Source organism: Hirundo rustica, chromosome 12, assembly GCF_015227805.2.
Source record: "Hirundo rustica isolate bHirRus1 chromosome 12, bHirRus1.pri.v3, whole genome shotgun sequence".
In the NCBI taxonomy this organism is placed as follows: Eukaryota; Metazoa; Chordata; class Aves; order Passeriformes; family Hirundinidae; genus Hirundo; species Hirundo rustica.
In genome coordinates, this window is record NC_053461.1 from 20,530,436 (window position 1) to 20,542,741 (window position 12,306).

Here is a 12,306-nt window from a genome sequence, read left to right on the forward strand (position 1 = left end):
GGACGGAGGTGAGCTAGGTGTGGCTGTAGGATTTATGTGTTGTGGGTAGAGTTACCTGTGGCTGCCTGGATTTGTGTATTGCCATGGAACCTGAGCTGGGTAAGGGGTCTGAAAGTGCTGTGGGGACCCTCAGAGCTGGAGCTTGGCTCAGGCTCTGGGCTATGGTAGCTGTGGTCCCTGGGGGGCTGCCAGGGTGAGCAGGGTTGTGGCTGCTTGGTTTCTGGGGGCTTTGAGGCTGCTAGGGCTGTGAATGTCTCGGGACTGGACTCCAGTCTCAAATGGCTCCTCTTCCAGCAGCCAAAGCTGCTGGCACAGCCCAGCGCTATCGGGCCCAGCACCCTCCAACCCTGCACATGGTCAAGGAGGCGCTGCGAGCCCACGACGAGAAGAAGGGTGCCTCTGTCGTCGCTATCAAGCGTTTCATCCTGGCCAAGTACCCCACCGTGGACCCCATCCGCCTCAAGTACCTGCTGAAGCAGGCGCTGAGCAAGGGGCTGAGCTGCGGGGACCTGGTGCGGCCCCACAACTCCTCTGCTGTGGGGGCCACTGGCACCTTCAAGGTGAGCAAGGGCTGCTGGAGCCACGGGGCTGGGGCCAGAGTGCTGCCTGGCCCTGTTGACACCCCTCTCTCACCTCCAGTTAGCACGCAAGAAACCACAGCACAAGCAGCAGCTGGGCCAGGCAGATCCTGACAGAGGACAGGCCTCAAAGCCAGGACAGAAAGGGACCACCAAGGCCCCTCGGGCCCCCGTGGCAGGAGCAGGACAGCGAGGTAAAGGGCTGCTGGTGCTGTGAACAAGCTCACGCTGCCTGCCCCCACCTGGGTTCATCTGCTGCCCTTCTTCCACAGGTGCTGCCAAGCAGCAGCCGAAGGCCACCAAGCAGCAGCCGAAGGCAAAGCCTGTGGACGTGAGTGGGGGCCAGCAGTGGGGCTGGGTGGCTCGTGGCAAAGCAGCACCCTGAGGTGCTCTCTTCTCTTCCCTCCAGGCTGACCCACGAGCAGCAGAGAAGCCCAGGAGCAAGAAAGCAAAGCAACCCCAAACTGCTGACCGGCCCCGGGCTCGTGGCACAGGGCCTTTAGGGCCCCCGAAAGCGTCCAGCCACCACCAGGCCCCCCGAAAAGGACGCGCAGGACCCAGCACAGCTCAGGCTGTTGAGCGTGCAGGAGACAGCGACAGTGACAGTTCTGGAAGTGTTGAGCTGAAGGGGCCCCAAAAGGCCCCCAAGGGAAAGAGCAAGGGGAAGGCGCCCAAGAGGACACACCAGGGTGCCTCCAAGGTGCAGGGAGGTCAAGTTCAGGCAAAAAAGCCCCGGGTGACTCCAGGAGCTGGGCAGGGGAAGGCCAGGCTGAAGAAGGCAGCTCCCAAGGCAGCAGATGGAAAGGCTCCATAGGGAGCTTAGCCCTGCTCCAGCTGGCCACAGGCCCTTGGGGTCTGGGCTGGTTTCAGTCCCTAGGACAGGTTTTAACTCTGTGTTCACCTCATCCTAATAAAGTTTCTTTATTTGCCTCACGGAATGGCATGACTCTTGTGGGTCACTGTCCCCATGCTTCCATCTCTCAGTACTAAAATCCCTCAGCCCTGTCCTCAGGCTGCAGGGAATGGTGGTGAGCTGATGCTGCTGGCAGCTGCCTTGCTGCCTGCCTTCGTGGAGAGATGCTCTCTCTGTCCCTGTGTGTCTGCAGCTGTGTGCCGGGTGATGGGCAGGGACCCTGAGACCCATGGGACACAGCATGGTGACATGCCCACAAGAGAGGAGCTCAGGCTCGGCCGGTGCTGTTGTGGAACCGTGGTGCTCACAAGCCTGTGTGAGGTGTCCAGGCTGCCCTTGTGCTAATGCCTGGCTGAGCTGGGATTACCGGAGCACCAGGGCGGCAGCTCTGGGGGTGTGCCATGGGCAGGTGTCTCCCGATTGTAATAAGTTAGGTGAGGCTCTGTTTTCTTCATGCGGGAAAAGCCAGTTCTTTATTCACATCACTTCTTTTATTTTCACATAGTTTTCACACACCTCGTGTGCTGGTAGTATTGGCTGGTAGTTTTCTTTCTATTTCATTTTTGGTCAGAAAGTGATTCGTGTGTATGTGCTAAGATTCAGGTTGTTTACATTTTTCCTTTGTGGGTTCTCATGGAACAGATCTTATTGTTTATACAGACGCGCTTTTTTCTCAACCCCAGCATAGGTCGCTGCGTTATCGAACCTGTCGTATCCCGATTCTTCTCGCATGGGAACTTGCAAAGCGGAGAGGAAAAGCAATGCAAAAAAACTCTAAAGGCCGCATGTAGAAAAAGGGGAGGGGAGGGGGGAATACGGAAAACAAATACAGAAAGGGTTAAAAAGCCATAAAGAGCTTGTGGCTTCCACCTCCCCCGTGGAGCTCCGGGAAGGAGCTGCCGATGCGGGGGCAGAGCCGCCGGGGCTGTTGGAAAGCGACACCGGGAGGGGATGGCAGTGGAACTTTCACTGGAACCGGCAGCTCCGGGAAGGAGCCGCCGATGGAGGGCCCGGCAGGGAGCGGCATTGGAACCGGCAGCTCCGGGAAGGGGCTGGGAGCAGGAAACGTGCTCCGGATCCTGCCGCCCGTGTGGAGCTGCGAACCGCCCGGGGGTTTCGGGAGGCTCAGTCTCACCCCGCGGCACCGCCCGGGGCCGCCGTGTCCCGCCGGCAGCGTTCCGGAGCGCACACACACAGATCCCATCCCCCGGCTTGGTGTGCGGGTCCCCGCGCCGTGTCTGCACCTGGCTTAGACTGAAAACGGTCTCAAAGTGGATGTAACATTCTTTAATAGTCTTTTCAACGTGAAAAGTGGAATTGAAAGGCATCTTTTCTATCGTCCGTGGGTAGAGGGAACAGAAACGGACCTGCAGACAGAGCAGATACTGACCGAGAGGTTTCTGGAGCCCGGGGGGGGAGACGGCTGCCGCAGCAGCTGCGGTCCCTTCAGCAGATTGTCATTTCATAACGGATTTCTAATAAAATACCATGTAGGTATTTTATTAGAATGTAGATTTTGTGGCTACCATATCTTCCCCTATGGCCGCTGCCCACTAAAACTGTCCCAAGTCGTCCCGCCTTTTGATAGAAAAGGCATTTTGTACATATACCCTCACGTTGTTTTCTACGCCGTAACAATGAAGTTCGCTATTTCCTTTTATCCTGTTTTATCCCTTCTGCACAATAGAAGTGCCCACACACGTATTATCACTTTTTCGTCAGCTGAAATTCGCGATTTCCCGCATTTTACCCCTTTTTTCAGTTCTCACTCTGGACGTTACCCCGCGGCCTATGTGCATACTTGGGCGCGTGTTAAGCGCCGCGGATCTCCCGCAGTGGGAATGTCCCGCAGCGCATTTTTCACGGCTCTTTCTGGCGGCTGTCTTCCCCGCCTCAGTGGCCGCAATGCGTTTTTCGGTCCATGCTCACACCCCGGGCGGCGCCTTCCCGGGAGCTGTGTTTGTTTCTCTGTGGCTGTGTTCGTTTCTCTGTTTGTTTCTCTGTGTCTGTGTTCGTTTCTCTGTTTGTTTCTCTGTGTCTGTGTTCGTTTCTCTGTTTGTTTCTCTATGTCTGTGTTCGTTTCTCTGTTTGTTTCTCTGTTGGTTCCTATCCCCGTGCTCTCCCCGCTCGGTCCCGCTCCGCTGCCCGGTTTTTGTCTGTGTATTTTGCGCGGCCGGTTGTGGCTGTAGCCGGAGCATTTCGCTGTTTGTATATTCGCCGCTTGAGTTTCCTTTCGCTTCGGGCTGTTCGTTCCCGACTCCGTGTGTTCCGTCTCTCGGTCCCATCTCGGCCGGGCTCCCCTCCTTTTCCACGGCAGGCTCGGCCGTGGCCTCCCCGATCGCCTCAGCTCATCAGATATTGTGATAAGTTACCTGAGACTCCATTATCTACATGCGGGAAAAGCCAATTCTTTATTCACATCACTTCTTTTATACAGTTTTCACACACCTCGTGTGCTGGTAGTTGGTAGTACTGGCTGGTAGTTTTCTTTCTACTTAATTTTTGGTCAGAAAGTGATTTGTGTGTATGTGCTAAAGATTCAGGTTATTTACACTTTTCCTTTGTGGGTTCTCATGGAACAGATCTTATTGTTTATACAGATGCACTTATTTTTCAACCCAAGAATAGGTTGTTATGTTAACGAACCTTTCATACCAAGATTGTTTCCTCATGGGAACTTGCAAATTGCTTGACTACACCTGGAAGAGATGGCAGGCCAGCTATTAATTTAATAGAGCAGGCCTGATCTTAGGTCTTTCTTTTATAATTCTTCTACCGGTCGCAACATCTCCCAGCAGAAGTGAAGCAGCCTGTGCTTTAACTATTGTCAGAGGAAGACAGAGGTGTCTTAGGGCTCAAAAACCAAGTTTGGGGTGTTACTGTAGCTTCCAGCACAGCTCGTGCTCTTATTGTCAGTCTATGGCACAGTTCCCACCTACAAACTTGTCTTGTGAGCTCCAGTGGGTCAGTGTATCACGCTTCCATTTAGTAGCTTAAATTGCCTGAATTTCTCTTGCTCTGCCCAGAGCAGAGCCCTTCTGAAGGTCGTGCTGGTTGTGTAAAGGGTTACAGTCCTCCTGGGTGGGAGAAAATAAGTGGAAGTAAAACTCTTTCTAAAGAGGATTTTGTTAATCTGCAACTGGCCTTGCCATTGCCCTCCAAGGCTCCTGGCCTTGCTTTGGGGCTTAAGCAAGAGCTGAGCAAACTAACTTCTCTTAAACTTCAGCCTTGACTGTGCTGATCCATCTTGAATGGAAGTGGAACTCATGTCCCCCCAGGGACAGGGTGGGGAATGTGTCAGCAGTAACGGAGCAGAGTTCACTGGATTCTGAGGTGGGGGTGGCCTCGCAGAGCACCACTCACCCGTGTGGCAATGTCCCCAACAGCCAGGCAGGGGCTGTGTCCTCCCTCTCACCAACCACCAGGTGTGAAATTCAAAGCTCTCTTGCTTTGAGAGAGGCCAGATAATTTAACTGCTGGATTTAGCTTTGCAAATAATCAACTTCCTAGTGGAAGAAGAAAATCCCTCTGGTGTCTGGAAAGCATAGCTTTTACTAGGGAGGGGGAAGATTTAGCAATGCCATGGTTATTGAGGGCCCTGGGCCACAGCTGGTGTCGGGGTGCTGAAGCTGCACACTCGAGTCGGGCAGTGCAGGGCGGCACCTGACAGAGGTGAGGGTGCCTGGGCGCAGCTGCTTCTGTTGCTGCTCTTCACGTGCACAGCATGGTCAGTTCAGTGCATGCCAGCTGTCCCCTCCCGTGCCTGGTCTGGGAAGGAGCTGTGGCACTGGCTGTGGCAGCGGTGTGTGGAGAGCCCCGAGGGGTGCAAACCTGTTCTCACTGGGCTGCTGACCCCACGCGTGGTGTGCAGGTGTCATCCACGTGTGTCCTCCCCGTGTGCTTGGCAGGAACTGCACTCCGTAAGTTCAGCACCTTGTTTTATTACAAAGATAGGCTTTGCCAGGAGTCTGCCACTTCCACTACACAGCAGGTAAGGGCACTACACCCACAACACGTGCCAAAGTTTAAAAACATCTTACAAAGGGCAACACTACAAACCCTCTGCTAAAGTTGTTCCTTTAAATGGTTGTAGCAAGTTTTGTTGGTTTGTTTTTTTTTTTTTTTTTTTTTTTTTTTTTTTTTTTTGGTGGGTTTTTTTTTCTTCTTCTTCTTTGGAAATAATTAAATAATAAAACAATAGCCCCAATACATGGCCCAGCCAAAGCACCTGGAGGCAAACTCTGCTTACTCTTGGCTCACCTGTTTCCTTTCCCTGTAACAAATAACATGGGGCTATAGCTCCATGGCCCTTTCCCTGCTGCCAGCCAAGCTCAACATTCTCTGCTACTTTGGTCCTTCTCACCCTGGCCTTTCCTGTGCTGGGCCTGCCTACATCTCTGGCAGCTATTCACAGTTTCTAAAAGACAAAAACATCAAGAAATTTTTGTGAAATCACTTTCAAAATAAAATGTAGCCCAGCTACATTCTTAGAGTTTCTATTCTGAAGCCACATCCTCAGCAAAGACATTGAGACCTCCACAGTGTAAGTACTTTTTCTGTAGTTCTCTTTAAAAAAAACTCTGTTCTTCCCCTTTCCCTCCCCTCCCTCCCCACATTTTATCATACTGGATAAAGTCTACTGTTTGTTTTAAAATAGATATCTATGTACACATACACAACTCTGATGTTCTGGTTTCTGACAAATGTGGCATTACTGGAAATGGAGACAACCTGTCCATGGCAGTGAATCACCCAGGAGTTTTGGTGGACAAAGTCATCCAACGCCAGACTGCATCCTAGCCAGCTGGATGACTAACAAAGGCTTCCCTGACACCCTCCTGCAGTGAGGTAGTAACTGTGTTTCTTTCCTATGTGGCAGTTCAAGGTGGTGGCTGTGGTGCCCTGTGGGCAGGAGCCTTTGCCCGTGCCGGAATGCTGGCGTGGGCTGTGTCCAGCCTCTACAGTGTGACACTGGACATCAGAGCGGTCATAGCTCCCCAGGCTGCAGGAGGGACAGCAAGCCACCAAGCTGACTTGGCAGGGTGGCACTGGGGTGTGTAGTCTTGGGCAAGCTCCATTTCTCTTCCCCTGGGACCCTCTCAGTGACCCCAGCCTGAGCTGAGGCACTCTCTGCCTTAGTTTGCAGCTGTGGGTGCTGGAGATGCTCTGCTGGCCTGTGTCACTGCTGGGCTGGCAGGGGTTGGCTCCAGTCCCTCTGCCTTTAAGGGCTGAACACAGGCTGGCCATGCAGGCAAGCCCCACGCTCCTGGCTGCCCTCAGGTACCAGCCACAGGGCTGGGCACAGTGCAAGCAGAATAAGCCGCTTTAGGAGACACCTCTGGCCTTGTGTTTGGTGATGGTCACAGGGAGAGGCAGAGCAATGCTCTCTGGTGTCTGCCTTGTGCGTGGCTTGGGGCCGCTGTCAGAGGGCTGGCAGCAGGCGCCGGCCCCATTGGCATGAGCTGTTCCTGGGGCTGAGGTGGTGCAGTGCCATGGACACGTGTGGAGCCAGCCTGGCGGGGCAGGAGTGAGGGCCACGCTCCTTCCCACACCCGCTGCACCTGGTCTAGGACCATGCCCGTGCCCGGCTGGGGGAACGTTCACCTCCCCACTGCGCTCCAGCTCGCCATGCCCGGGACACAAGAACCCAGGAAAGGCGGAACAGCCCTTCTCGTGCTAACACAGACCGTGCTCCCTGCAGCTCCCAAACAGCTGTCCCGTTAGGGATAAAGTGCTTTCACCATGCCTTAGCTGCTTGGGAAGCAACTGCTTTGTCTCAGCCCCGAGTTCCCTGTGTTGCCCAAGTCTCAGATGGAGGAGTGGTTATGTTTACACGTACAGTACAAAAATTAAAAGGCACATATATACACAGAATGCAGCAGACAGTGAAGAGCTGATAAGAGTCCCTGGTGTTGGAAAAACAAGGATGTTGGAGGGATGGAGTGGGAGCTCGGGCTGTGATGGTCTTTGCTGTCTGTGGTCATTACTCCCTGAGGTGACCCTCCTGCTTTGTGTCTGTTGTTCCAGCCTCTGCAGCCCAAGGAACCACGCACAGGGATGCATGGAGTGCTGACTGCTTGGGTGCTGACCAAGGGGAAAGTGGTGAACTGAGCTTGCCTCCATTTCTGGCTGGCAACAGAAAATAAATTATGGGTGCCACGGTGCAGACCAGAGGAGTTTTAGCTGCTCAGAAAGGTGTCTTGTGGCTTCTTGTGAAATGAGGCAAACTTTCAGCCACGGCCAGGGCCCACCCCCTCCACAAGGCTGGTTGGAGTATGACCATGGGATGCCTGCGGCTGAAGGCAGGTTCCCTTGTGGCACTGTGCTGCAAGAAAGGTCACTTCCAGGGCTGCAGCCAGCCTAGGCTTCACTGCAGGACTCATAGATGTTGTCCTCCATGAGTGCAATCACTTGCTCAAATTTGTGCTGGAGCTGGGTGCGCTTTGTCGTGGGGTTTGCGTCCAGGGCGGCCACGATCTGTGGGAGACAGGCAGGCAGGGTGCTGAGGCAGTGCGGGATGCCCAGCTGCCAGCCCAGCTCCCCCCACCTGACCTACGGAGCCCAAATCCCAACCAGAGCTCCAAAGGGGAGAGCCCACCCTGCCCCACAGCCCCTGTGCTCCCACCCCTGGCACCCCTGCTCTCCTAGGTCCCCGGTCAGGGCTAGGAGTGGAGTGGTATGTGACAAATGTGCATTGCTATAATAGAGCTGAGGGCTCAGCACCAGCCCACGGCGGGGCAGGAGCCAGCCAGGGCCACTGCCTCGATGGGGCGGGGACAGTGCGTGCTAGTTATTTTGGGTGGACCTCATCTGCATGTTTTGCTGTCCTGAAAGGGTCTACACATCTGGCAGCCCTTCTTCAGCCCAAAAAAATGCCATTAAGATCAGGTGGGAATAGCCAGCCTTCTCTTCCAAGAAGTTGCCAGCCAAGGGACAGAGAGCGGGTGCATCTGCATACGCATCTATTACACACATACTGCAATTATGCACACCCTGATAATCCCTGTTCTGTGGGACTGGATGCAGGTCTCTGCCTGTGGGGTTACTGCAGCCACGGCTCCTCCCTTCCCAGGCAGGCCAGAGGCCTTGTGCTGTAAAACCCACTCACCTGCGAGCGGTATCTCTTGGCGTATTTGTAAATCTCAGCCATGGCGACATTGGTGTTGAACTCATTTCGGTATTTCTTTATAAAGATAGAAGAGAGAGGGGAGAATATTAGCAGGATGGAGTATGTGAGTTCCAGCCCAGCCAGCAGACTGTGTCTCACTTTACTGTCGCATTGGTACAGCTAGATTTTTAAGGAAGGTGCATTTGCTTGCATCAGGATGGGTCTTGGTCTTTTCAAAGCCAGCTGTAAATACCCACACTGGGCAGCACTATATATCCCTCTGTGTCCAGAGCCATTGCACTGGAGGGGACAGCACATCAGCTGCACTGCAGAATATCAACAGAAAAATCCTGCTTGGTGCCCAAAGCTAAAACACCCTGGGGAGAAGGTTTGATTTTGAGGAACGTGCAGTGCATCGCTGGCAGGACTCTGATCTGGAATGTGGCTGCCAGCTCTAGTGGCTGGTACCAGGGCTGGCTGCCAGTGGCTGCCTGGGACTCAGGGCTGGCCCTGGCAGTTGTGCCTGGGAGCCAGCTGGCTGGGTGGCTGCGGGACTGCAGAAATCCTCGTCCAAATTTCCTGGCTTTTTGGCACTGAATTTTGCTCTCGACTCCCACTGGTGCCAGAGCTAGTGAGGCTCAAGCAAACTCATGGGTGTTTACTGCAGCTCTGGCAGTAATTGAAGATGCTTAGAATTAGGTCAGATGAAGTTTGTGTGGAAGTTTCAGGCAAAATATCCTTTCTTGTGTGCTCCTTTCAGCACCTAAGCAGTAGCTGATTGCAGCCTATGCACATTCCCTGCCGTTGCCAGACTCCAGCAGGACACTGAGCCTGCAGACTGAACCCATCCTCTGCACACATTTACCCGCGACTCCTCAGCGAGGTGGGCGTTCATCTCCTGCTCACTCAGAGGGGGCATGTCGTGGATTTGCTTGTAGTATCGCTGCACAATCTTCCGGTACTCGGGGATCTCCTTGGCATACAGCAATTTGTTGGTCGGGGAGTCCTAGAGCGAGGGCGAGACGCCAAAATCAGGCACTGGGTTGCTCCTGGCTGAAAACATTACCCTGTCTGCCTGACCAAAGCACTGACATCAGACAGGGACCTCAGCTACAGCTGGGTGCAGGGAACAGCTTTGCCTTTGGTCCCAGCTGTCACCAGAGAGGAGAGCGGTGCCGACAGCACCGAGGCACGGAACAGCTCACGGCAGAAGGGCTGAGACACATCAAGGATCTGTGGATGGTCACCGCGTGCCTGTGGAGACACAGCACCATCCTGCTGCCCTTGCAGGAGCTGAACATCCATCAGCTCAGTGCTGGAGAAGGTGGTGATGGGTGTGTGTTTTAAATTGCAGCAAGCGCAGGCTAAAAGCATGCCCAGGGTCGGGGGGGGTGGGCTGCTGCCAGGGTATGCTCTGCAGGTGGGGTAGCACACCTGTGCCAGATCAAACACTTGGGCTCTCTGGTGCTGTGTGTGGAAATTGGCAACAAGGGAAGGGCTTCTGCATGGATTTGCTGGGGTTTCTTGAGCAGCCACATTGATTTAAACTAAAGAACAAAGCTATCTTACAAGCTGAACTTAGTCAGCTGAAATGTTGCTTTTGGATTTTTCATGTAGCTTTGATTTATTTTGCACTGGCTAATCCAGCCCGCCTGACCTAAATTGAGTGCACGTAAAGTAATTAACAGAGAAGACTGAATTCTCTTGATTAATGTCAGCTTGGACACAGCAGCCTTAACCTTCCAGCCACAAAACTGGGTTGTACCAGTGGAGGAACAACTCTGCTGCCCTCCTTGCAAACACAGCATAAATAATTTTAACCTCAAGGCAATCCTGCCCTCCTGATATCATTACCCCAGGAATGAACTTGGCTGACTAGACTCGTGTTGCATCCCAAGGGGAACGGCCCCAGGCTTAGAGACACCAAAGGGAGTGAGATCACCCTGTCCTGCCACTCCACTCCTCTGTGCTCTGACAGGTGGAGCGGGGAGGGAGGGGCAGGTTCTGCCCACGGGCAGCACACTTGGCTCTGTCAGGCAGGAATAGGGGAACCCGGGGTGACTCCAATCTGCTGCTGCAATCTGTAGCTTGGCTAATGCTGCAGGGGAAACAGGAAACGGGCACCAGATCCCACAGCAGTTTATTTTCAAACCCAGTGACAAGGCATTACAAGAATATGGCCAACTTAACAGAGAGCCTGCTCATGGCATTATTTTTTTTTTCCTTGGACACACAAAGGAAAACCATGCTGCCTCTTTTCTAAGTTATTTTTTAATTTGTGTCTGATTTGTCTCTATTATGAAGAGATGGGCACTGGTTTATGAACTGCTTGTGCACTGTAGATGTATGGACTCAGTCTGCTCTCACACTTGCAGTATCGAGAGCAACATGCTGAAACCAAGGGAAGAATCCAGTCTGGAAAATGCTCAGTGATACACTGCGCGTACGTGCAAGCTGATCTTTATGCTGAGGATTTATTCTTCCCACATTACTCAACAATTCATTCACTTATACTATTGTATTCCAGAAAAGCGTTTCCATCTGCTGTCTGACTCCAGCTGACCCCTCTTCCCCTCATCTGCCACTTGACAAGGACAAATTGTAGGTGTTTCGTAACACATGCAAAAAAAAGACCAAAACCCAAACAAACAAAAACTCAACCTCTCATTAGATCTTCCTCCAGCATTAATCTCTCCCAACAAAGGCTTCCTGCAGCTCTGGGGCTGGGGGTGTAGCGCCCACCCCCTCACCGCAGGGTGTCCCCCAAGTCACACACTGTCACCACCAGCCTCTGGGGGTGGGGGGGCACTGGGGGTGATTTACAGCACTTCTTAATAAAACTTCTTATGTCAGGAAGTTTCAAATGTCAGCACTGTGCTCAGCCAAGGCAGTGGGAGAAAAGAGAATATGCGGGACTGTGTGTGGGGCGGGAGGTGGGACCTGGCCCGTGCAGCCGCGCGGTTGCCTGGAGCAGGCTCAGCTCCCCCACTGCTGTGCCGAGCCCACCACGCTCCCAGCCCACGCTGGACGTGGCCACTGCGGGAGGGACACGCTGCACGGCAGATCACCAGCTGTGCCAGCGTCTGCCAAGTCCCCTGCACGTGCTGACGGATGGCGTCACTGGGAGAGCCTCACGCCTCTGGCTGAGCCAGGCCTGGTGTGTGATGCCTGGGCAGTCCTCTGTGCTCTCAGAGCACTGGCTCACCTCCTGGGCTTCTCTCCTAAGCTGAGAGGTTGTGCAGAAATCACCAAGAGCAATGACTGAAGCTTTGCCTGGAGCTACATCATTTTCCATCCTGTCACTAGGAATTTACATCGTCCCTCAGCTACTTTATGGGATCATCATGCCAATGGTGTCCCCTAAACCAGCCCTGACTGGAGGAGCTGGGCTCCCCTGCGGCGTCTGCTCATGCCCCGTATCGGTGCCCTGAGCAGAACTGGCCCCCACCTGTGCTCAGTGTTCCACATTATGCCCCTGCCTGAGACAACAGCAGAAGTATTTGTCTGTTTCAGCAGCAGCTCAGCTGGGTCAGGAAGAGTTTCAGACACGGTGCTGAGTCGCAGGTGCTCTCCCATGGCTGCGGGACAGCTCGTGGAGCTGATGGGTAACCCTGAGCACACAGCCCAGGGGTTGATCTCCCCCACCCTCAGAGCCCCCCAGGCTGGGTGCCCTGCCTTGTGTCCATCCTACCTGCGACTGGGTGTCC

At 53.9% G+C, this 12,306-nt stretch overlaps 2 protein-coding genes and 1 long non-coding RNA gene across 4 annotated transcripts in view; 2 read left to right on the forward strand and 1 right to left on the reverse strand.

Moving 5' to 3' along the window:
* On the forward strand, nt 1-1,516 carry LOC120758314 (histone H1.8). Of its 2 annotated transcripts, none has more exons than XM_040076412.2 (5): nt 1-99; nt 295-560; nt 640-772; nt 851-909; nt 988-1,516. In XM_040076412.2, exons 1-5 carry the CDS (start codon nt 84-86, stop codon nt 1,390-1,392), a joined length of 879 nt encoding a protein of 292 aa, XP_039932346.1. In that variant the 5' UTR covers nt 1-83; the 3' UTR covers nt 1,393-1,516. The 2 variants fall into 2 exon arrangements, with proteins under 2 accessions (XP_039932346.1, XP_039932347.1); XM_040076413.2 differs by having other exon boundaries at nt 38-99; nt 298-560.
* Nucleotides 1,517-5,822: 4,306 nt separating this feature from the next.
* Nucleotides 5,823-7,639, forward strand: LOC131378626 (uncharacterized). The gene is made up of 3 exons (XR_009208233.1): nt 5,823-6,034; nt 6,149-6,339; nt 7,519-7,639. It is a non-coding gene; the product is annotated as an uncharacterized LOC131378626 (long non-coding RNA).
* Nucleotides 6,017-12,306, reverse strand: part of PLXND1 (plexin D1) — a 67,036-nt gene continuing 60,746 nt past the window's right edge. Inside the window, 3 exon segments of the mRNA XM_040076181.2 lie at nt 6,017-7,968; nt 8,600-8,674; nt 9,465-9,605. Of these exon segments, the coding sequence (XP_039932115.1) occupies nt 7,852-7,968; nt 8,600-8,674; nt 9,465-9,605 (333 nt within the window). The 3' untranslated portion in view covers nt 6,017-7,851.